The following is a 26,001-nucleotide window of genomic DNA, read 5'->3' on the forward strand; positions in this document are numbered from 1 at the left end:
CCCGGAGCAAGGAGGCTCAGGGGGGACCTTATCACTCCCTACGAGGTTGTAGCCAGGTGGGGGTCAGGCCCTGCTCCCAGGGAACAAGGGACAGGATGAGAGGACTTAGCATTAAGCTGTGCCAGTGGAGAGTCAGGTTGGACATTAGGAAGAAATTCTTCACAGAAAGGGTGATTAGACATTGGAATGGGCTCCCCGGGGAGCTGGTGAAGTCACCTTCCCTGAGGGTATTTTAAGGAAAGACTGAATGTGGCACTTAGTGCTGTGGTCTAGTTGTCAAGGTGATGTTCAGTCATAGGTTGGACTCGATGATCTCTGAGGTCCTTTCAGCCTAATGGATTCTGTGTTTCTATGATTAGCAAAAGAAAAGACCCAAGAAAGGAGTCCTGGGCTGATTGGATTGAGGTGCAGGATAGTAGGAGCCCACAGCATGGGCCTGGATGGGAGGCCTGGCCTACCCTTAGATAGGCTTCAAAAAGCCTTTATACCATATTTAGTGCTGATAATACTTCGTATTCTCTCAAATCAGAGCTAAACTAGTACAAATGAGTGCTGTTAATGCCACGGTTTCTGCTTGATTCTGGCCAGGTTGCAATACCTCTGTCGGGCGCAGCTAATGGCATTAATGCTATGGCCTGTGGCAGTCTCACGCTTCATGCAGTGAGCCCTGAACCAGCATAAATTAACCTGTTCACTCATGGATTTGCAAACTTATTTATGAGGCCACTGATTAGCAAGTTTATGCTGAATGTTCAAAGCTTAACCCTTAAAGTCCTCTTTTCTTCTGATTTCAGGATCACTACTATCCTTTTTGACCCTACTAGCCTTTCTGCCAGGCAACAAATGTGAAATATGGCAGATTGATAGTATCCTGCTCACCAGGAGTGACTAGAAGGTAGTTCAATTTTATTTTCTTCCTTATTTCTGCTTAATGGAAAGAGGAAGAAGCTGTTGCTAGAATAGTGCCACTAGTTGACTATGCTTAAGACTTAAAATATCTTAAGATGGGCTTTCCAGCTCTCAAAAATATTTCCATTGCTTTGCAGTCTGTGGATTCTCTTCTTTTTTTTTTTTTGCAGATTACTTCTTTCTGAAGTAAGCTGAGCTTCTGCAAGCATTGAACTTGATTGGAGCTGCTTTTGGCACTCCAGCCAAGAGCCACTCTGGGGCTGTACCCAAGCCTGGCCAGACTGCAGAACTGCAGCAGACACTGCTAGCCTGCCACATTTTCAGTAGTGCTCTACCAGTCTTGCCCCTGCTCTACCATGTGTGTGTGGGATCTTGAAATGGCCAAGCGTCTAATTTTAGGAGAATAAACCTTCTACAGGATTATTTCCAACCCGTTTTGCCAGTCACCTTCCTGATATTTTGTTACTTTTTCCCAATTTCCCATGCTGGTTTTGTCTTCCAAGTCCATTCACATTTTCCCATCACAATACCCAGTACTAACCAATATTTCAACATCCCACCCCCTGCTTTTTACTTTTGCCAGTTTTCTTTCAAGTTTACTCTTCTGTGAAGCCTCCAGCTTGCCTTTATTCCCCTTGGTAGCAAGTTCCGTGTTGAGGACAGAAAGATGAAGAGGGAAAACACCTGGACTGGGAGACAGGAGCACAGATCAACGGAGAGAGACTGCACAAGGGGCGGAATCCAACAAGGTAAATGACCCCCAAAAAACCAGGAGGGAGTGTCCTCCTTGTACCACCAAGCCCCCCCCCACCCCAAACTTCTCCTGAACTAAATAAACCACAGTGAACTATTCAAAAGGCAAATGTTTATTAGATACACTGAACTTTAAAAAACTTTCAAAGAATTATGCAAGAAGTATATTTAAATATAACAGGTGTTACTGCAATTGTGCTACATTACAAAATCACTTTTCTACTGTCAGCACAATCTGAAGACCTTAATGTTATATGCGAGCTCCGTTACATTGACTCTGGCACACAGTAAGTGGTCTGAGCTTTCCTGTTCAAATGTCATTTGTGCTGCACCAGGCTGTTCTTGAGGGCAAGATCAGCTCTCTGTGGAACTACAGCTTTTATGTTTCAGTAGATAAAGGAACTGGCAAGGAATAACAAGAACTGCTGTTTTCCTCAGCAAAAACAGGAAAATCCAAATATGGTTTCATGTGAAAATATTGTATGAGTAATAGTTCAGGAGGTAAACTCTCTTTCCATGGGCAAGTAGTTCCTATTAATCTGACTCCAAAGTGCTACAGGTGCACCAAAAGGAGAACGACTCATAGGTCCAGCATTTACACAGATGAAACAGTACATTACATTCAAGTCTCTTGATTTGCTTATTGCCATGCTGCACCACATTATTGCTTCTTATTTTGTATCTTGAACAAGAGGTTGATGACTTCAGAGAGTTCAGAAATATTACAGAGGCTACTGACTAATACAAGAAACTGTACATGTTAAGGACAGGAAGTCAAAGACTGAACTCAGTCCTTTGTCACTGAGGTGTGCTGGAAACAAAAAATAGAAAAAAACAAACACTGATTTCCCTAGATTAAATCTGCCATAGCACTGCAATAATGGAAGCATTCTATGCATATTCTAAACAAGAAGTTTAACTGTTCTAATTAATGAATGGCAATATTTATTTCTCCTACGAGGACATTTAACAGTCTGGACAGTAAGACAAGTCATAATGAAGGTAACAAACTGGGAGGAGTAATCCAAGCTCTTTTTCACAATAGATAAAAATACAGGTGAATTCAAGGCACGGGTATTTTCAAAATTAACACACATTATTTTCTTTGGAGCTAATAATACAAACTAAGCCCTAATTACTAAAAAGCTGTACACAGGGCCTTTATGTGCATCACTTGTAACAGCACTATGAGAAAGTGATCACAAAATTATTCACATACAGATGTGCACATAAACATATAAGCATAGACTGGATCTCTACAGTAGAAAAAAAGAAATATTCCTGTAAATAGCTTACAGTTCTTAGACAGTGATGTTATCATGAACTTGAGTGCAATGCTGCTTAAAGAGGGCTGACACAGAGGCAGCATGCAGAGAACATGGAGTCACAGCTGGTTGGGGCTTGGTGGGAGGCTGCTGGTTTGTGGCAATGCTCACAGCACTGACACAATCACGATCCATTTTAATTAATGCCATCTGAAATAATTCCATACTGAGGAAACTTGTGTGTTAAACAAATTTTACAAAACCCAAAACACTGCTTGGCCCCCATCCAGAGAGCAGGTTTCTCCTTAGAAAGTTCATCTTACCCTGTAGGCTCCTTTTCTGAGTATACGGTGCTCAGATTTTTTTTAACCAGGCACAACAAATAATTTCATTTGTAATTTCTTGTGTACATGAGACTACATTCAGATGAAAATATTCATTGTGCCTCACAGTCATCAAGCCTTGTGAGTTTCTTAATGCTCTTGAATTGGTTTTTGCCATCTTCAGTGGTAAAAAAGAACCTCACATCTACTTGTCTAGTTGGGCGATTCAGAAAAATGAACCCCTGGCTTTCCTGAGTATTGCTGCTAGCAGGACATAAGCATATCTGTATCTTTATTGCTCCAGCTGAGTTCAGTGAATTTACAAATATGAAACATTTTTACCACCTGAGCTTCAGCATCTGGAATTGCAAACTTACGAGCATCCAGAACACCTTGGTTTCAGCAAGCCCAGCCAAACTACAACCCCCAAACACTCAGGGTTCTCCTCCTGCCATCTCTGAGCCCACTCCAATGCGTTTCTCCTGTCTCTGCTCTTTGGAGGCGGACTAAGCTCGGACTCTGTTGACCAGCACCCCACTGTGCCTCGGGCAAGGGGAAACATCACGTCACAGGCAGTGAGTGGGCCTGCTTCTTGTTCTGTCCTTGCAGCAAGTCAAAGAAAAACAGGATAAACAAAGTGTTTACCTAAGATAATGAGGTGAACTCAACTATTTTGAGGCAGAAACTGAACAGGCAGTAGCATCCTTGCTCTCAAGCACAGGTGACCAAAGCTTCCTCTGAATCTCTGTTGAGGTGAGCATTTCCTCTTCCTCCATCATCAGCCTCTCTCAAAACTTTGCAATGTTAAAAATACTATTTTAAAAGCTTCAGTAAATTATGATAAGGGTCTGTATCAACATAATCTGCTTTAGTATCTCTGCTTCAAGAGAGTACAAACAAAGCAATCTTTGATGAGAACTGCATTGGTGCCAATTAAAAGAAAAAATAACAGTACAATCTGGACCCCTTGGTGCTGGAGGGGAAAGGACAGTGCCCAATCTCCCAAATGCATACCAGACACACAATATAAAATGATTTATCTGACGGTACACATGGAAGAGGTTTTACAAATTATGCCTACTTAACCACTACCAAGGAGGGAGCCTACAGGTACAGCTACATGACTACCAGGCAATGTACCAGTGGCTGATGGCTGTAGAAGGGGAATGCTTCAGCCAGAAGCCAAGGGCTAGAGGCTGCATGTGGTGCAGTGATCAGTAAGTGATTCAGAACCTTCCAGAAGCCTGGCTGCAAGAAAGCATCAACTGTCTTTTCAATTAACATCACACTGCTAAGGACAGAAGTGGACATCAAAACAGAGAAGAAAAATATTTACTCGTTTTTGTTTAGTGGAGTAAAGACAACTCTTAGAATTTATTTTTCAGGTGTGACTTGGAGATGCTTGAGCCCTCATACGTATGGTTGGACTGAAGTTACATCTTTGTGCCGGTGCTCTAGAGCTACCAAACCTACTACCATTTATGATAGAAATATTTTTATTATAGTAGATGACATTAATAATTTTCTCTCCTAGCTGAGACAAAGGAAAAAACTAAAACCAACTTGCTGCTCAAGCCCATAAACTGCAAGCATCTAGATATGCATAAGAGTGAGAGTTTAAATCTTGGAATTCATCTATATCTAAGTGAAATGCATTGGAGAACAAGTGGCTCAGGAATGCAACTTCCAAATTAATGCATCCTTCTAGAAAAATGGTACATTTTCATTAAATCAAGGTCAAATTTTTCTTTTCTAGTACATCTAAAAATAATTGTCATTACAGAGCAGGCCACAAGTGCAAATTATTTACAGAGTTAACAAGCAAGAAGAAAAACTCACTGCCCATTTTAAGGAAATCATTGCATAAGTAACTGACATTTAGCAGTGCTCCACACCTGTAACTGTTCAGCTTTGATAAAAGTTCTCAAGAACTGTAAGCAGAAGTTCTCTGCATCTACACTTCTGCATTTACTGGTTCATTAAACACTATCATTTTCAAAAATATATAACAGTAACAGTACATAAATTGTTAAGAAAAGACAACTAAACTATAAAATGAATCTTCAAAACCATGGAAAGCACTATCTTGTTATTTACAGAGTAGTGCAGTATTATAAACAGAGATTAAATGACACTGTTCTACACCTACAGAATAAGGACTGTTTAAAAACAGTATAGCATGACAACATTACAAGTCTGAATACAAACAAGAGGAAATCAAAGGAAAGGAGGATATTTTTCAAATTGCATCTCTAATTAAGTGCTCCTATAGTCTTTGACATTTTCATTTACAATGATGGCACAAGCTATATACACTGTTAGTACATAAAAATCAGTTACAGGGCAATTACCATTGCAATCAACAGACCTTATTTACAGGTACTGAAATTGCCATTCCAAAGTAAAACTTGGTGAGCAGAAGCAGATGAAACTTAGAAAAGGATTAATTTATCTGATTCATTTGTCTTACATTACACCAAGGGATTTTCTTTTTAGGGCAATGTGAATGTACATGCTCAGGGATTGACCTCCTGATTACATCACTGATATGCAATGATTTGTATTTTATCAGTATTCTTACCATATCCAAAACAGTGTTTGGTATTCAGCCAGAAATTAAATTTGTGTCCTTTCCTGAGGTTACAAGTTAATGCATCCCAAAGTGCAGCTCCCAGTGCTCTTTAAAAGTCATGACCATGTTACTGAAAATGGTGACTCCCAGTTTGGCATAGCTTCACTGAGGGTCAGAATTTCCATCTCATGAAGAAATACTCTGGGAAAACAGATGAGGAAAGTGCATTGGAACAAACAACGTTCCAGAGATGGTGCTTGTTTTCACCCTCCTGAGCAAGCACAGAGACCAAAACCCTGAGGCCAGGGCTGGCTCTGCAGGGGTTTCATGGGGTTTTTCTGCCCTGGCACTGACCAACTTCCCTACTGGCTGCTGTCCTCAGAATTCCTTTGAAAGGCAGTTCCTGAGGTTTTTGGTGATTTACAGGAAATTGGTACACAGACAATATTCATTTTCCAACTCTCAAGTGCTATTTCAGTTTTTATGAACTTTGTGCCTCAACTGTACAACTGTGTACTGGAAATAAGGAGTCCTAGTAGAGAAATGTAGGGAGGACATAAAGAAATACCTTTACTGAAAAAAAACCTAACCCAATAATGGTGGTGCATCAAAATACAGGTGCTTCCTAGGCTTCAAAATTTTCCAAAACACGTCATATGGCTACATGGACAGGTCCACAGATATTTTTCTGGTGAAAGGAGGGACCTTTCCAGAACTTCTTTATCTGTGGCCAAGCAGTTTATACAGTGGTTTAACTGTGCTACAGTAAGTGATTGTCTGAAGAAAGGCCAAGAAATACTTGGTGGATACTCTGCCATCTCTGCAGATGAGATGGCCAAAATACTAATTTATAGCTGTAGGGCACAAAGGCAAGTCCCCACCTCTGTCATCAGGTAATTTATAATGTGATTCAGAAAACTGGGAGAATCCAGAGTTCAACATCCTTTATTTCTTAAATAGTTTAGACATTGCAGTGAGCAAAGAGTGAACCCAGTAATTTTCAGCCTTCACCCATACTATTCAAAAAGGTAAAAACTGGGATTCAAACTTTGCCTCACAGATGCATGCCTGAACCCACTGGTTTTCCATGTCATGTAGCCTTGTACTTCTTTGCTGGATATTTATCAACACTCTGAATAAGTTCCACAGGGTTAAGGTACATTACCATCATCGCAGACTGTTGTAGTGGTTCACCAAACCACCAGTTTCTCCTTCAGAAGAAAGCATTCCTCAAAGATTCTCGTATTTGTCCAATGTAGTTTGTTTTGTTGGCGTTTTGGTTTGGTTTTCTGGTGGGTTTTTGTTTGTTTTTTGTTTTTTTTTTTAAATTCCAACCCATGCGTGACCTGACAAAAAATCTACTTGGTTAAGCCAAGTAATCCACTTGTAAGAACAATGCATATGAATTAGAATTGAGCTTTTTAAATTGCAGATAATTATCCTAGATGATTCTTTGGGATTTACTTGCCGATATTATTTTTCCCATTTAGCAGAACTGGAAACACCTTGCAGATATTGCTTTTAAGACACAGGCACAAATGCTGAAGGCACTTTCCCCAAAAAGCTTTTCAAGATTTTAATTACTAATCACACACAGGGCAAACTTTCCGACCACCAGTACAACGTACTGCTCTCATATCAGAGCCCACGGCAGATATAACTGAACTCTGGTTACTGGATAGGTTTGTAGACTTGTTTGGTAAGTTAAATTAACCCTTCTTCTAAAGGCACAGGATATAATTTTCATACGACACTTAGGCAGGGAATTCCCACTTCAGGAATCTTTAAAAAGCCTGTCTTGCAGCAGACCACCGGATTCATTCTTCTTCTTTTTTCAAGAAAAAAAAAAATTACAGTTTAAAGCCTTTTTCATTATATCTATGAATGGTCACACAGCCATGATACGATACTGGCCTGGGCATGGCTGCTACTCCTGTGATAATGCCCGTTGCAGGGTCATAACAAAGAATAGTGTCTGTGGCTTCACCATTTTCCCGTCTTCCACCAAGGATATAGATTTTTCCATTACACACAGACATGCCACAATTCTCCTGTTTCAAGAAAACACAAGGGAATACCCAGTTATTTCAAAAGCAAGATTAGATTCATGCGCGTCTGCCCCAGTGCAGGAGGGCAGCATTGTAGACTGCCTTTTGTAAACAGCCTGGCCTATACTATTCCCTCCTGAAAGGGCCAGTGCAGAAAGGACAAAAATTAGGGAAAGCAGCAGCACAAGCCTACAGAAAAGACTATTTCAGGTCTAAGCATTTACTACGTGTAGCTCAGACAAAGGAAACAATGGAATACAACTGAACACTGTACTTACCATTTAAAGATCTGAGATAGGGAAAGGAGGAGAGAACAAAGGTTTTCAGAAGAGGGACCACAGTAGGTACTATTAATGCAAAGAATGGGAACAAGGAGAAGCAACTTAGAGGAGTAACAGATAATGAAGAGGGATGTAAATGGGGAGAGGAAAAAAGGCATGACTAAAAAGAGTGCACAAGGAAAGACAGTGCTATGTCTTACTTGAAACAGAGATAGGATTTTATTTCTTCCTTAAAAGCAGGCATGGAAAAAATACTCAGTTAAATAGAGAACACAGATTAAAACAGAGCAACAGAGGGAAGGCTGGGAAAAAAGAACAAATTTCTCTTAAGGTAATACCACAGAGTATGTGACTGGTGTTTTAGAAACATGGGGAAATGTAACTGCTACACACACACGCTTCACTACTGAGGGGACACATGTTCAAATCCTGCTCAGTATCCCGTATGTGGAAGTGATAGAGCTCTCACTGCTGAAGTCAGATGGTTTCTGTGCTATACAGTGGGGCTTTTTTACACTGTAAAAACAGCCTTCAGTATTTCCTGTTACACTGAAAGGCTTTAATCAATTATAAGGAAATTAATTCCTTCAGTCTAAAGGAAAACATGCAACAGAAGATAATTTCTATACAATGAAATCATCATCCACTATACTGTTGTTCAACAGTACCAGCTCTCAAGCAAAGTCTGGAATGGCTAACAGTGACACCCAGCTGAAAAGCTACTGGTTTAGAAACTTCCTCTTCTGTGAGGTTGAGTTATGGAGATGAAGAGGTAAAGCAAGAATGGAATCAGAAATGCAATTTTATCAGGGTTAAGCAAACGTATGCTTATTTAATGCCAAGATAACAACATCAAAAACTACCTTTCAGCTGTCTACAGGTTTTTGATTGGTAATTACCTGTCTGCTGAATGTGTTCTGTACATGCATCCAGTAGTCCTCGATCGGGTCATAGCAGTAAATGGCTTTGGTGAGCCCACCAGCAACGTAGATCAGGTTGTTCAGGGACACAGCCGTGATACATCTCTTGGCAATGGGGATGGTTGCACGGAGCAACCAGGAATTGGTATCAGGATCATACGACTGAACCTGGAAGGAAGGACAACCCTTTCAGATTGAAAGCCCAACTTAAGTAACAGCCTAGCATGCCCACACAGGTTACACAAGGAGAGACAAAGCAGCAGTACCGCCCCAAAAAAACAGAGTCAATGTAAATGCAGATCCATATATCAATAATTTATATATATGCACAATATTTGACATTGTTTTCTGAACACTCACATTTAAGAATTCACAGAACTTGTGAAGCCAATGACACGAGCAATGTATCCATGAGAAAAGACCACAGTAACAGTGTATCACTCAATTAACATTTTCTACTCCGTATTTTTTTATTAGAATAATCCCACACTCCATCCAGCAGAAAACAGTTCAAGCAGATCTCCTGTAGGATCTGGTTTTAAACCAGCAATGCTGTTTGCTGTGGATAGAAGATGCAACCAAACACAGGTAACTGACCTTGTCAGAACAGGTGTTGTCATCAGGGCCACCTCCAATGACAAAGAGTTTGCCAACACAGCTGGTGACAGCTGGGGAGCTCACAGCCTCCTTTAGGGGAGCCACCTCGGTCCAGCGATTGGAGAACGAGTCGTAGCACTCCACACTGCTCAGGCGGTTCTGCCCATCGTATCCTCCGACCACATACACCTGCACAAAGTGGTGGAAACCACCATCATTTCGTGTTTACAGCAGGTACTACATTTAAATATAAAATTAAATTAATTTAAAGCTAATTTGCTAGGTTTGTCAAGGGATGCATTCCTCAAATTTTTAATTTATACATAGGAGGAGAAGAATATGGTCTAAAAATAAAAGGTAAGGACTCCCTGGAGAGTTCCATTCAGTCACATGAGGAATGACACTGCAAACACACACCAAAGCATAGTATTATTAATACTGCAATAGAAGCTTCCTATTTGAATAGCATTTGTTAGAAAAGGCATTTCTCTGTATTTCTCTTTTTTTACATAACATTCAACAACAACAGCAGCAGCAAACACCCAGCTGAGTTTATCTTTGCTTTTTGGCATTTTGCTTTTTCCCTACTTGCTTACAGAAGTATTTCCTCCTCTCAGTTCGTAAACTCTACTTTCTTGTCTCTTCTTTCATATTTAGGAAGCAGAGCTCCTTACTATTAGTGTCTACCTTCTGCCCTCTGCTTGCTTAGCTGCACATTTCATCTCTAAGAAGATCAAGTGACACCACATGCACATCTTTTCTAACTTTCACTAAGTGAGTCCCAACTAGGGATTTCACGTACAGACACATATCCCTTCAAAATACAGAAAAACCTCCCATTTCCACAATCCATGTGTTTGCTTAACTTCAATATAAAACATTAAATAAAACTGCTGACATTCAGAGTAGTATCAGTTTCTGTTAATAACTACAGTAACTGTTAGGCAGCACTTTAGAAGCCCAGGCAAATCAAGACGCTTCTTTGCTTCCCGAAAAATTGCTTCTTGGAAATAAGCCACTTCAGTGATGAAAAAAAAAACCTTCAAAAAATAAATGACTGAGCAGTAAGATGATTTTCATGTCCATGGGTAGTGTCTGATGAAGAGCCTAACTGTTTAAATTGTTTAAAATAATTATTTGAAAATACATATTTTTAAAATAATTTGATATTAAATACAAAGTAATGCTTAAGTGTTTTCTCCACTGTTTTCTTATATACAGCAAACATTCCCATTGTAAAAAAAGTAAAATATACTTCTCTTACTTTACCCAGAAGAACAGCCATTTTATGTCTCCATCTGCCTTTATTTAAGGAGGCAACTCTGATCCAAATGTTAAGTTGAGAGTTATAAATCCATACATCCCGGCTATTGATTCTTCCACCTTTAAAATGAAACATATGCCAATTTGAGTAATTACTGAATAGGTAATGCTAACTATTAACATGCTGCCCTAGAGTGGGCAATGAAAATTTCATATCCCTTTTTGGGATGTAATAAGGATCTACCAGTATTTATACATTACACTGAAAAAGTAAGTTGCAGTGGCTTTCAAAGATGAAATCACACAGTAAGTTGTTTTCCTCATGCTTTCCTTTCCCATAATGCTGAGATCACACTAGATTATTTCTAGAAGTTGGAATGCATTTTAATGGCTTTTGCCCAAGCTCTTCAGATTTCCTGTAGTGTCACTACCCGGGTGAGACCCTTGAAATCCCACGCCTGTGGCACATCCCTCCCGCCCGCTGCTCCTCTGCCTGCCCTGTGAGCATCTCTTTCATTTCACACTTTGTTCAAATGACAGGCACACACACCCGAGGAGACGATTTCTTTGGTTAAACCAACACACACTGGTGTCTAAACCATCAGCTGCACCCTGTCATTGTCGCTTGCTGAAGGACTGAATATGCTGCTGGGAAAAGCCTGCTTGGGATTTTTTGTCTGTAGTTTTCCCAGCTGTTGCTGCACACAGGCTCCTGCTGTATTTTAAAGCAGCCGTAAGCCGGTCTCTTTAAATACAATTGATGTCCTGGAATCAGCTGTAAAAAACTGCAGATTCATGCCACACAAAAACTCCAGAAAACACTTTTGTTTATAGTAAGATTGTGCTGGGGCTGGTGTTCACAGCAGAAAGTGACTTTCAGTTGAGCTTCTGGAAGTTCACAGTACAAAGATCTGCCACACCATTTAAAAAGCAAACCAAAACAAACACACCCCACAAACAGCACAAAATGAAAACCAACCAACCAAGCAAAGAAAGAACTCTTGAATTTTTTACGATTATTCACCTGAAACAAGAATATCATTCCGCAGAGCACACACCGCATACTCAGACTTGGTAAACTCTGGAAGTTTTGCCAGTGACTTCCACTCTCCTGTCACAGGATCATAGCACTCCGTGTATGGCAAATTAAACCCTCCAACTCGTTCACATCCTCCAACAACAACTATCACCTCAGAATAACCAGTTGATCTAAAAAAGTGAACACAGAAAATTAAGATGGAGGAGATATTTTTTAGTACATGGAGGCGAAACAACATTGTCTTCAAAACTGTATGAAAATCAGAAAAAATACTATTTAGCTTTAACTTCCACAACAATGAAAAAAGAAAATAGAAGAAAGTCATTTAGCAAATGGGTTTTCACTCTTTCCAGCTGTCTCATTACACAGCAAGTTACCACACTGACAGGTGCCCTGCATAAGTGGTGGAGTTGCACTGCACAATGTTCTATGTAAAAACCATGTAATTAAATAACACAGAAAGCCCTTACTCTAATAATATTTTTCCTTTGACTGTACACCTAGATCCAAAACAGTTCAAGCAGGGCTGGAGACAATGAGATGAGCAGTCTGTTTCACAATGAAATCAGACTTCATTCCCCTCCTGAGCTTTACAAAATTAATAGTACTTTACATCCCTAAATATTCCAAGTGTTTAAAAGCAGAAGGAATGTAGTCACCAAAATAAGGAAAACCAAAAAGACCTTAGAGCCAATGCACAGTAAAACAGAAAACAGCAGTGATAGGAGGAAACATTAAAGAATACTGAAATAAAAATTCAAACCTAAAACCAAAAACTAAAACTCAGTGTTATAAAACTCAGGAATAAATAAGGCATTAGACAGTCTGCAATGTCCCCAAATAGACCTTTAAGTTCTATTCCACACACTCATCCTCCTTCTACTAACCAGATGCTTCTGCATTATACATATTCAATATTCACAGCAGTAACAAAACTTACCTAACAAAAATTAATCCATATTTGAATGTAGAGAATCAACCAACTACCTCTGATGTGCAAATCAAACCGCGACCACCTTTATTCCTCCTTTCAGACTTATAATTTCTTGTCAGCGTTTGTCAAACTCCTATCTTTTCAGGGCATTTTTAAAATAAAGTACTTTGCACTGACAATAGTTATTTCAAGGACTGCTGTCAGTTAAGCAAAACTGAATGCAGGACTGATTTTATTTTTGATGAGCCTATTTGTTGTGTTGTGCTTTGTACTATGATTCCACTGTGAATAGGTATCTCATAGAACAGACATTCGTATCATTGCTGAGTACTGCAGTCTTCTCTCAATAATAACGTAAGAAAGAGTTATGAGTGGATTTGAGGTAAAAGTTGCATGACCTGTCCCTAAAATTCCTAACATGAACTTATCACATATTCACCTATAAATCCTGATGAGGCTTTCCCTGTTTTGAAACATCATGAATAAAACTAGTTAGCCCTTCTATCTCCTTGTCACCACACACCATATTGAAATATTCCATACATGTTTCCACTCAGAATATTGTAAACAGGTAAAGGCAATGCTAAATGGTAACATCCTATAGGATGATATAAATGAGATGTGTCTGAGAAATGGCATTTACACACCTGAACCTGTCAGAAGAAACTCTTGTCAGCTGCTCAGCTTTGAAGTCATGCTCCTCCTTGGTTTCTGTATATTTACTGTTTACTGGTTTTTGCTTTTTTGAGGAACAACTCCGAAAAGAATCTCTCAAAGGGTAAGAGAGGAGAAGTTCCTGTGCCAACAAAGCATTACCCAGGAAAAGAACTTCCATAAAAGCAAGACACTCATCTCCTAATTTGCCTTAGAAGCAAGCCCAAAGACACCAGCTAACTCTGTACAAAGAGGTTTGTCTGTGGATTACTTTATAGATTAGAATTAAGGTCTCCATTTACTCACTGAAAAGATGACTGTGCCAGATTATCAATCTTTGGTTTAAAAATATATGAACTGAAAATCTTTGCTCCGAGAGAGCTCTTTATGAATTGCTGTGATGGAGTTTTTCAAGAAAATATTCATTTAGCACAGTATTTCAAATCCAAGGAGAACAAAAAATTTTCCTAACATTTTAGTACCCATATGACCACATTCTTTCTTCCCTTAAGAAAATTTTTCTCCATTATATTTTCTAGAAAAAGTCTTGCATTGTGCAGGTTGTATGGTTAGTTTCACTTTTTTTTTTTCTTCCTCAAAATGACAGAGGGCACATCCATTTTTTAAAAAGGTAAAATGTGGTAGGAATACACAAAAAGAACATCCAGGCAAAGGCTAATTCCAGAAAAGAACTATGGATATACTTAAATGAAGGTTAGAAAAACTGTGACCTCGACCAGGAAGCTTCTCTTGTAGCCCTCAGAAGAAACAGTGTGAGCAAAGTAACACAGGCACTGAAACAGGCTCTAAAGACTCCAGGAGACATTATCCCACCAAGAACAGGTGCATTAAATAGAAAAGAGGGAGTGGAAGACAATCAACAGTGTCATACTATTCCATGCATTCCCAAGAGCAGGCTTTCCAGGGGTCCTGAGCTACACACACACCTCTTGATGAGGTGAAAACACCAACCAGCACAACATGAGCTGGACAGAAGAACTTTCGGTAGTTCAAACAAATTACATTCAAAACCATGGTAAGTTCAGAAAATAAATTACACAAATTCTGGTAGATCACTACCTTTTTCTTTCTCACTGTTCAATCAATTTTGGGTAGTAAATGAGGCAGCAGACAAAATGTAAAGTGAAATAGAAATCCATCTCTAAGTGGGAAAAATAAGGGACTACATTTAAGTTTTCCAAAGGCAATCAAAAAGGACATGTCAAAATGTATAAACATCATAACTTCTAGCCAAAGAGGACACTCATGGATTGTTACCAGACAGCTTAACAGAAGCTCTGATGGGAGTCTGAAGATAACTCAAAGCATGCAACAGGAAGAGCCCCTCCAGTTTTGGGTACGGAAACGTGTTCCTGCTCACTGCTTGGTCTCAGCTTGGAGATTTCGTGTGCAACACAACCAGGAGGGACAGGACAGCCTCACAGGGAGCAGGAGGGACAGCCTCAAGATGTCACTGTGTCGTTACAAGTCCATAACTGAAAGCTCTCTCACAAAGACCTGCATTTGCCAACGATGCCTTAGTAGCAAACGGAACAGTTATGCCACACTTCAAACATTTATTTACTTCACGTAACTCTTCAATGGCTTCAAAAAGAAAAAAAAAAAATCAACTTGTGAATTGCAATGTAGTCTGTTCTTTGAAAAACAAGCAGAACCCACTGCAGCCATAGGTGCATCCATAGCCATACAAGCAATCACAATTTATTTCCCAAAGTTTCAGTAAAATCACTGATGTGGGAATTTTTTATCCTGTAGCCTGTCTCCTTTTAGAAACAGTTTATATAGAAGAGACGTTGCAGGAAGGCAAGAAAAAAGAAAAAGAGCTCTCCATCGTCCTCCCCTCCCCAAGGCCCCTCAAAATGCCCAGAAAAGGTGCGATGAAAACATGGGGGAAGGGGGACCTGGCAACTATTTTAAAACATGATCTCGTTTTGCTATAGGCAACAGAAACAAATAGACAACAGAAACAAATGACAAAGAACTATTCCATGAATGTAATATAGAAAAGGGGAAAAAATTCCTGCTGGGAGACCAGCCAGTTTTTCTCTTTGTAAATTACTTCTCTCGTTCCTGCCTACTCAAACTCCCACTGCAGTTTAATAAAGTCAGCAATAAAACCAACAATCCCCCTTGCTTCAGAAATCACCTGTATTAGGCAAGATACTTCATTTGCAAACTGGAGGACCACTCTGGGGATGCTCAGATTCTCAAGCACATACACCCCACACACTGACAAAACTTCTGAGTGTATTTGCCTTCCTCAGCCAATTAAATAAGAAAAGCAGAACAAACACTAAACCAAATACTGCAGCTTGCAGCCCCCTCCAACTGTCTGAATTCCCATGGTCCCTCCCTCAGGCCCAGACTCAGAAACAATCACTGCCACAGTTTCCAAACTGCCGGGATCCAAACGCTTGCAAAGACTCCCCACAGCAGTGCACAGCTTAGAAAGCCTGGGAGCAGGGCTGCAAGGACTTTTAAGAAGAGTTTCTTCTCTCATGGCAGGACTGGAAATTGGAAAGCCACTAATGGGGCAAACATTGCCAAGTATTTTTTTTCCCCTTAAGCAAGCCTTTAACACCTGCCAAAAAAATAAAGGCTCCCTGCACAGTCACTGTACAGCAACCACATATGAGTAAGAGTAAACAAAGAGGAGTAACTCCTAACACAATCTCTTTGTCTAGACCATCATTGCATCACCTTAACATAACACGATTTTATAAAAAACAGCTTAAATCAGCTGGAGTTAACTTTAAACTATTGTGTCTACTATTGTTGACATGAGGCTGGGAAAATATTTTTCAAGAAAAAAAGAATCATAATAGCCATTGCTCATAAATGCCACTAATGGATTCTTCCTCATTTCTTCTTGCAACCTCAGTCACCTATTTGTGCAACACATTATTAACTGGCAGCAATTCTGAATTATTAAAATGTCACTGAATGAGCATGAAATACTTCAGGAACTGTTTCATGATTCTTTAAAAATACAATATTTGGTTTCTTTGCAGTTAAGAACCAGTTGTTCTTCTGTCTAATACAAATACATGTGCTACTCCATCTGTAAAATATTTGTGATGTAGCAAGGAAATGCTCTGAATACATAATACCCCCATCCACATCCTTTGTGGTGTGCTGTACATTTACATGACTTTGTTACAAAAAGAAAGATGGGGAAATGGAGTGGTTTACCTGCCACAGCACAGTAAGCTCTCTTCAAGACACTGCTATTATATGAAGTACCTTAAGATCTCCCCTAGCAAACATTAACCTTATACTTTACTTGCAAGGTAATATAACTTCACTTACCTTTTTTCAGAGCAATGAAGTGCTCTGTGCAAAAAGAGTCATTTATGCACATTCTCAAGAGACATGTGAGCTTCACACATGTGGGGAAGTACAGAAGCGTAACTGCAGCAGCTCCAGAATTTAGCAAAGTAAAATTATCTGCAAGAGATTTTTCTCCAGGCATGTATATATCAAACATCCGTACATCAAATTATGTCCTTCTGCAGAAAAAAAGGTTAAAAACATTTCCTCACCTGCGTGGCCTAGTTCTGGGAGACATCATCTCGTTTCCAAGGATATGGTATCGCCTGGCTTCGTGCAGCAGCTGATAGCACTCTGGGGAATTCTGAATCAGCTGGTCCACCTCCACAGTCTGAACAAAGTAGTTGGGGTGCAAGAGCGGGAGCCTGACATGCGTCAGGAGTTCGTGGAGCACCGGCCGGCGCAGCTCGACCGCGCGGTACACCCAGCGCATCACGGCCTCAAACACCATCTCCTCCTTACTGATCACCAGCTCGTCACTGCAAATGTAATCAATAAGCTCGTCCTTCCCCAGTTCTAGGAATTCTTCGTGCTGGGACACATCCTCAAACGTCTGCAGCGCGAAATTCCTGCACTTGGTGAACAGTGTCTTGAGCGAGTGCGTATCTGCGAAGCGCTGGATGCCCAGGCAATTGCAAGGATCCAGCTGCTCCTCCAGGAACTTGGCGCAGGCATCGCGCAGAACGCTGATCTGGAAGAGACTCGATGTTTCAAAGAGATACTGCACGTTCTCCGTCGTGATTTTCACCTTGCCTGTGTACACGTACTGTAAAAAGCAATCCATGGCTTCAGCAAAAATGCCATTGATCTCCACCAGCATCTCTCTGCTCTCCCTGTGGTCGTTGCAGAACATGGCTCTGAAGTAGCTGCTGCAGGCCGAGAGGACGGCACGGTGGCAGGGAAACTCCCGGCCCTCCACACAGATGATGACATCTGTGAACAGCCGGCTGTCTCGGAATTCATTGAAGATCTGGAGAATGCTTTCTGCGTGGGATGATCCCGAGGAGAAGTCGAAAAACTCAGGGCCTGACAACGATTTTGGGTCCATTTCAAAAACTTTCCGCTTGGTTGCAGGGGAATCTCGTATCCCACTATCCTCTCTATTCAGTCTGCGTCCCAATATTAGTACCATTGTTACATCAGTTGGCTATAGAGTCATTGAGAAAAATTCGCAGAGGTTCTCCTTCTCAGTGTAACGGTCTGAAAAATTAAAACACTTCAGTATTCAGTCTGGCAGACTCTTGGCTTCATCACAGGAGTTAGACAAGATACTTGTTTGCTCACCCTAAGAATTGCTGAAATTGTTGAACTTTCTTGGGAGGTGGTACAGGGCAAATCAGTGTGCACCTTGCCCAGGGCAGTGCAGCTCTACCTGCCACATGTTAAATGCAAAATATACCCAGAAAACAACTGTCCTGGATGGCAACTTCTGAACGTTCCAGCATCACTGGTACCGCATTAGTGTGCAAGATAAAAAACCTCAATATCTCAGCTCCAGCAAATCAACTGGCTGACAGAAGCCAAAGATTTCCTGGATAATGATCCAGAGCTTGAACTTTTCCCTTTTTTCAGTGGGATCCTCATTTCAGCTGGAGCCTCCAAAGTACTAATATAACAGCACTAGTCAAAAGGGGGGGGGGGGGTGGGAAAGACTGAAATTCCAAAAGCAAAAATTTAATAATCACTCCATTTTCATTAGGAAGTCTATCATAATGAAGTCTTTTAACACTAGTGTTAAATAACAATCTGTGATCTCAACAAATAACCTTGACTGTAAGTTTTTACCTGTTCATTCGTAACATCTACAAATTAGTTCACTGATAATCCGTTACTCAATTAAAAATTAATGTACTAGCACACAAAACAGAAGATGAACAAGATTTGTTTGTGTAAAACTACTGGAAATATGAACAAAGGGCAACTTGCTGAGGACAGGGAGATTTTCTGTTTCCAAAGCACTACAGGCAAATAATTATTAGCAGAAGATTTTGCTTGAACACCTTCCAGTTTCAAGTAGAAGTGTAAAGGTTCCTCCCAGCATGCAAACACACACTCACATTATCAGAGCACTGAAGTTGCAAAAATCAAATACTCAAACGTTTGCACATGCCAATATTAAAGTGTGTAAGTGAAGAAAATGCATTGACTTTGCAAATAGCGCATGTTAGAGGTAGTGAGAGCAACCAATCTACCACAACAGGGCTTTTTGCCTTTCCTGAGCTTAAAAATGACCTGGATGAATGTACACCAAGACATACTGAGGCAGCAAGAGGCAGGCAAAGCATCCTCTCCGGCCTGGCATTGGTACAAATGCTTGTAATATTTATTTGTATGTCTAAAAGGCCACAAACTGAATTATTTTCAAATTTATGGAAATTTTTTTCATGCCTCCCAAAGGCTTTATTCAGTTTCCCAGACTGCACAGTCAGGAAACACCAGCTCCTCACGGCAACTTCATTTCCTGATGAGCTCCCATCCTTAGAGCTGCAATTACCCAGTCCCAGACTGGCCACGTCATCACTTAAAATAGAACACAATAAACGAGCTTTTTTTAAACAGCCTTTTTACACAGCACCTTTAAAAGGCACCATCTGAACAAAGAGCAAGGAAAGAATGTGTGCTGTACCTTATTCATTGAGAAAAGAGGTTCTAAAACTATCATGTTCCCAACAAAATTTTTTACACACATTTACACGGTAGATTCTTGGTATGGGGCTCATTTACCCTACAAAATACTTTAATTTGACTTAAAATAGGACCAGTTGTCACTCTGATGCCCGAAAAACACTGTTGCAATGAGCCTATCTAATAACTGATTGCCTCAGAGAGACTAATGAAACACAAATGGACAATCTGATCTGTAGCTGACATTCTATCCACTGTATTGCACAATTACTTCACCCTGTAATGACACAGGCCCGACACAAAACAACACCAACAACCGCCCCCAGCATCTCACCAGCTCTGCTGCTAAAATCCTACTCCCTAAATTGAATTTCATCTGCAACTAACTACATATTACTAGCATGAGAAAGTAGGCAGAAACAAAGCAGCACTAGCAAAGGGAAATATAACAATGCAAATAAAAATATAAACACTGAAGGCTGAATTCCAGTCTCACAGATTTAAATCAGATGAATTTCACAAAAGCTAATGGACCTTTTCCAAAGAAAGTTAGCCTGAAATGAGAAGCAAGACCCTGACACACTGCATAAAAGGGCAAAGCACAGCAACTAAGTAAAAATTCTTCAAGATATCTTTCTCATTATGTGAGAAGTTAAGACAGCACTGTATTATGCAATCACTAATAACCAGAAACAAGGGCTCTGGGTTACAACTGCTCACTGAAGGAAGCAATGTCTTCCTTATGCTTGGAACATCACAAAATTAGTGGTCAGAAAATGATTTTTTTTTAATGTCCTAATGGTTTAAAGAGATGGGAGAATAAAAAAAAAATCCAGATTAAAAACTAATCAAGGGGATAAATATCATAAATTCACAAATAAGATACTAAAAAGGAGAAAGAATTCCACTTCACTGCAGAACTTACTGGTTTTGTTTTTTGTACTTTCCTTCAATTTCTGCCCAGTTAATTACTTCTGCAGGTTTGCTTCAGCAAAACAATTTCACAAGCCTATCAGTAACAGTGTCACATGTTCAGCTCTATCACATATACATGCTGCCTTCCTGCAAATCTTGCTCTGGCAGTTTTAAAATGTCACCTTCCAGCAGCCTGCCCCGAAGTGGGAAAGGCAGAGGAGAACCTGTGCCTGAGGCTGAGCTGGGGAAACACGGCAAGACAGACCTGTCAGCACCTTTCCTGTATGCAGAGGTACTTATAAGCCTTACCTGCCTACAGGCCCTGCACTGTAAAACTCCAGTCATTTAGAGAAGTTAAAACTCCAATAAGTTTAAACAAAGCAAAATACATTTTTTTTTCCCAAAGACAAGTATTGGGAATTATTTGATCAAAGAGAAAAAAATAATACAAAATCTACTGGATTGCTTGTCTGAGCAAGGGTCAACAAGGATGGATCTTAAGCATTCAGAATCTGCCCGTTTGAAAAACTGGAAAGGAAAAAAAGATCACACTTCCAAAATGAAGTGCTTTACAAACACAGACATAACTCTGACATGGATGTTACCTCACACACATATTTCTGAGTTAAGCTGGGTTCACCATGAGTTCAGGTTCCTCTATTTCCTTCACCTACACTGTAGGCTTGTCTACACAAGTTGTTCCTCAGAAATACCCTGCGAGCCCAATTCAGAGGCTGGTAAAAGAGCTCATAAAACGTTTGCCCTGACACCTTCTATCAGTAAATCCTCTTCTGCAAAATACTTTTATGTTGCACTAAACTCCTCCTTCCTCTACTGCCGAACCGTCCTGTGTGTTACCCCCGCTCCCTTCACCCACAGCTCTGCCAGCAGCTGGGTTTCTGTGACCTGTGTGTCACTGAGCTCCCTGGGCGAGGCCCTTCAGCAACACCTTGTCACCAGCTGTGCCTGAGCTCTGCCTCCAGAGCTTGCCCTCGGGGTGCAATTTCCGAGTACCTGAGGCTGTGCTGGGCTTCTTCGGCTGCCAGTGGAGGTGACGTCCGGCCCGTGCCCACCGCTGCCAGCACCGGCGCTCGCCTGGCGTGGCTGGACCGCTGACCGCCTGTGAGGGGAGAAAAGGAGGAGCTGGGAAGGGGCGGGGAAGGGCAGAAACCAGCAGCACAAGACGGGTCCTGCCCGCTGTCACCTGGTGCGGTGTGAGCAGCAGCACCCCCCGGTATAATACAAGCAAGCCGAACACCCCTGAGAAACGAAACCCAACTATGGCAACGGTGTTTTCATTCCGAGGCCTGGGAACTGCAGCTCAGGCTTGGCCAGTTCCGCGTATTTTGTGATTGGAGATAAGGCGGTCGCAGGCTCGCTTCACCTCAGGTGTGTGGTTAGCACAGAGTCAGAGAGAACAAACTCCCCACGGCAGCAGCCTGGCGAAACCACAGCACGTGCTCTTTTTGTTTTGAAAGGAAGACGGGGGTGGGGAAAAAAAAGCATAACCCTTCCCTCTAATAAAATACAAACACAACATTTAGCTTTCTTTCGTCTTTTTTTGTGATTTATGAAAAAGACCAAAAGGCTGTTGGTTTTAAAGAAGTCTTTTAAAAATAAAAATTCTTGTTTTACAACAGATACCGAAGATCTGAATGTCTAAGATGAAGTCTTTAAGAATACCGATTAACTAGTAAGCAAGAATTCATAGTGATCAAACTGACTGACATGGTAAGACTTAGTTGAACTGCAGAAGTTTTTATTCTCATGTAAGACACTATTGTGACTTTTAAAAAAGAAAGAATATCAAAATTCAATAGTAATCCAAGCTAATGACACACACACAAAAAATCCTTAAGTGCCCTCAAAAGTCACCCAGCAAAAAACAGGAACTGATTTGGAAATGAGAGTCATAATTACTATGTAAAACAAAACAAAAACAAGCATCGAAAAGGGACACCTTAAAAGTGCAGAACCCTTTATGTGCCGTTTTGTAAGCCAAAACAACCCTCAGAAAGGCACACATCCACTGAAGTGGGGAAAAAAGCACACTGCGCAGTATTATTCATGTATGGGGAAGAAACCGCGAAAAAGTCACAATCCCTCCCCTTTGGGAAGGATTCAGAAGTAATCCAGATTTTGCTAAACCAAACCAGAGCCTGAGCCCCGGCCTCAGTGTCCCCAAGGCTCTCGGGGTTCAGCCAGATGCCAGCACACCTGACACCGGGCAGTGCCCATCGGGCTGGAGCGCGGCCCCGGCCACCCGAGCGAGCGGGAACCCCGCCGGGAAAGCTGCAGAACGGACCCGCCCGTGCCCAGCCCCGGCACAGCGGGGCAGGGGAGCCCGCGGGAGCTGCCGCGGCTCCATCCCAGGGCGTTGCAGCCGCTCCCGCAAGGAACAGCGCAGCGCCGAAACCGAGCAAAGGCAAGGAAACCGCGGCCGGAGGCGGCGGCACAAAATGGCTCCTTCCGTCCCGCCCTCCAGCTCACCTTCACCCCGGGCCGCCCGGCGCGGCCCCCCCGCGCCCCGGCCAATCCGCGCCCGCGGCCCCGCCTCCCCCCGCCCCGCCCGGCCAATCCGCGCCCGCGGGGGGCTCGCGGCAGACCCGCGTTACGAAACGGCCGCGGGGCGGCGCGGGGGCACCGCGCGCCCCCTGCCCGCTCTGCCCGACGGGACGGGAGCGCAGCGCCCGCCTGCCGACACCGGTGCGCGCACGGGGCTGGGGGGGGAACAACAACGCAGCACCACCGCACACCACAGGACACGCACGGCCCTGGCTCGCGGGGGCTCTGGGCGCTGCCAACAGCCCTCCTCCACCGTGGCACCGCCGCTGCGCGCTGCCCGCAGAGCCGCGGACGCGCTGTCCCTGCCGCCGCGACTAACGGTGCCGGCCTACCCGCGTCTCGGCCCCGCGCCCCGGCTGTCCCGCAGTGGCCTCCCCACCCTCCCCGGGGCTTCCCGGCCCGCCGCGGGGCATCGCACCCCTGGCCCCGCGCCCTCACAGCCGGAGCGCGCCCCTCCGCCCCGCACTCACAGCCGGGAGCGCGCCCTGCCGCGCTGCGCCCCGCGGGAGCCGCCGCCGGGGTCGAGTCGGGTGCGTGGGCGCGGAGCGGGTGCGATGCGGAGCGGTGCGATGCGGAGCGGTGCGATGCGGAGCGGTGCAGCGCGCTCGGCCTCTCCGCCGCCGGCGGTCGCGCTGCCAGCGCGCTCAAAACAAAGGGGCTGGCGGGGCATGTGACCTCCGAGCACCGCACATGATGTCACCGGCTCCGCCGCGGCCCTGGGAGCTGTAGTTCTGCCGCCCCGCCCGGAGACGGGCCCGCGCTGCTGGGCGGCCGTCAGCGTCCCGGGAGGAGTCGGGGACAAACGGCGGGAACGGGAGAGCCTCGGTGGCAGCAGCAATGGACGGCAGCGCCTTCCGTCGCTGCGAGCTCTTGCCATCGCCGTCCCTTTGCCGGGGCTGGAGAGCACACCCCCGGGGGTGCCGGGACCGGGGGGAGAACACCCCGCGTACCCCCCGAGTATACCCGACCCACCCCACCCCACCCCACCCCACCCCGTCAGCAGAAGCTTCACGTGCATGGAAGCAAGCGGTGCATCGGGATGGCACCTTCCACTGGGACAGTCCCTTGTGCCAGCTCTGGGGAGCTCTACCGAAGCCCTCCAGCAAGAGCCGTCTCCCAAACTGAAAGCAACACCCTGTCTCGGGGTAGGTGTTCAGCCTACATGACCGAAACAAAAACTATTACATGAAAAAAATTAACCAAGATAGAATCTTTGTCTACCTGAGCCACAGCTCCACCCAATTAATTCAGAATTTCCAGTTCCTCTTCAACAGTAACACAAAACAGAGTGTCCCTGTCCCTGCTGACCACGGAAAGCCAAGGTCATCTTTAAGCTGGGACACGGAGAGCTCTGCTGTCACAGCTGGGGGTCGCAGTGGTGGCAGCCAGTCAAGAGCAAATGTAAAAGCAGGACCCTGGTGTCATCGCCCTGCAATTTCATGAGCAGGTCTGAGCCTGTCCTGGAGCCCAAATTCACTTCATATCCAAAGTATTTGGACACTGGCCCATGCTCCAACACAGGCTGGTGGAACATGCCTGGGAGTATGGAAATTTATTTCTGTTCTGCCCTTTAGCATAAGCAAACTTGCAAGCCCATAATGCAGAGTAGCGAGGCGAAGGCAGGGGTGTGCATGCTTAAATTAAGATCATTACCTGGTACTAAATGAGGCCTTATGCAACGTCGTGGAGCTGATGTAGGCAGGTAACTGGCTGTGTTCTCCTTCCTAGAAAGATGACCTCCCCCTCTGGCCCCTTACTGCCAAGGGAAAGGAAGAAATACAGGTTCTTGTATAAGCTCCCCACTACTTTACTCTCCTAAATGTTGGATAGCAATCCCAGGCATAGTATATCTTTACCTTTTGGTGAACCTCCCAATCTTCTGACTCCAGGATATTCCCTCTTGGGCCCTTCCCGGGAAGCGTACCCAGCCGTGTGCTCTTGGCAGTAGCTGACTGTTCTCTGTCACTGAAACTTGAAGAGCAGCAGTGTGTACTCAGGAGTCCAGGACTGACCCCCTCCGGAGCAAACTAGGCTCAGATTTTCATAGGCTAAACAAGCTCTGCTTTCTCCTGGGGTCAGGTAAATTGCAGCTTTGCAAAACAGTTAGAATTACTGATTAAAAATTAAAAGGCTAAGTTATGAAAATAGACTGAAAATGTCAATTGATTTTGGAAAATGTCCATTTGATCTATGTTTCCACATAGATCTTAAACCTTCAACCATTTTCCTGAGAGCTAAAACGTAGAACTGCTTAATAGACTTCATTAGAAGTGAGAGCGTTCAGTCCATTTCTCATCCTCTGCCTGGAAAAGCAAAAGGGACCCCAAACAACATAGACAGCAAAGAGAAAATCAGCAGCAAGTTCACCTTCTACAATACAGGTCTGTTGCAATAATGTATTTCACTCACTGAATATAGGAAATATTAATAACCTGAAGTCTTACTTGTTACAAAGACATTAAATCTAAAAGTATATGACCTAAGAAAAATGTTTTGCTTAAAATAGATTTCTTATCCTGTATTTCCTCTTGTCTGCCCCAGTTCTTTGAGTTTGTAACTCTTGGGGTCAATATGAATACATAGAGTTCACTTGAGAAAACATAACTGGGATTAAAGGAATGAGTCAGAGGAAGGAAAAAATCAAAACAGGATCAAGATACCTCTGAACTGGCTTGAAGGAGCTATCTGAAGGGACTATGTTTACTCCAATAAAAACTGCACGTGGCAAAAATATCTTGAGTGAAGAGGGTAAATGGAGCATTTAAAAAGAAAATACTAATTCAAAATACTCATTGAGCAATCAATCATTTCATAATGTGCTCATGTATGCATGTGGTCACATCCAGGCACTTCCAGCTCTGAAAGCCAACGTCACCGAGGATGTCTGAAATTAAGGATACTTGAGTTGCCACTACATCCTATTGCTCTTCATTCCTCTGCTAGCAGGGGCATTGGCTGTTTTTTCTCAAGCTGTGCCAAGCATTTCT

At 42.8% G+C, this 26,001-nt stretch overlaps 1 protein-coding gene across 3 annotated transcripts; it reads right to left on the reverse strand.

Moving 5' to 3' along the window:
• Window positions 1-1,755: 1,755 nt before the first annotated feature.
• Window positions 1,756-22,910, reverse strand: KLHL24 (kelch like family member 24). 3 transcript variants are annotated; one of them, XM_039556684.1, is made up of 7 exons: window positions 22,667-22,910; window positions 21,464-21,569; window positions 11,956-12,140; window positions 10,933-11,051; window positions 9,669-9,857; window positions 9,051-9,239; window positions 1,756-7,873 (listed from the first exon to the last, which is right to left on the reverse strand). In XM_039556684.1, exons 1-7 carry the CDS (start codon window positions 22,815-22,817, stop codon window positions 7,673-7,675), a joined length of 1,140 nt encoding a protein of 379 aa, XP_039412618.1. In that variant the 5' UTR covers window positions 22,818-22,910; the 3' UTR covers window positions 1,756-7,672. The 3 variants fall into 3 exon arrangements, with proteins under 3 accessions (XP_039412618.1, XP_010403766.1, XP_019145053.1); XM_010405464.4 differs by lacking the exon at window positions 22,667-22,910 and adding an exon at window positions 17,122-18,109 and having other exon boundaries at window positions 21,464-21,552; XM_019289508.2 differs by lacking the exons at window positions 1,756-7,873; window positions 22,667-22,910 and adding exons at window positions 7,880-8,380; window positions 17,122-18,109 and having other exon boundaries at window positions 21,464-21,552.
• Window positions 22,911-26,001: the final 3,091 nt, after the last annotated feature.

The sequence above is a fragment of the Corvus cornix genome, chromosome 9 (assembly GCF_000738735.6).
Source record: "Corvus cornix cornix isolate S_Up_H32 chromosome 9, ASM73873v5, whole genome shotgun sequence".
NCBI lineage: Eukaryota > Metazoa > Chordata > Aves > Passeriformes > Corvidae > Corvus > Corvus cornix.

Coding starts and splice junctions, on each gene's coding strand:
- KLHL24 (XM_010405464.4), bottom strand. CDS start 18,041: ATGGTACTAATATTGGGACGCAGACTGAATAGAGAGGATAGTGGGATA. Junction 9,240..9,668: donor ACAACACCTGTTCTGACAAG/GTCAGTTACCTG, acceptor CCTTCCTTCCAG/GTTCAGTCGTATGATCCTGA. Junction 7,874..9,050: donor AGAACACATTCAGCAGACAG/GTAATTACCAAT, acceptor TTCTTGAAACAG/GAGAATTGTGGCATGTCTGT.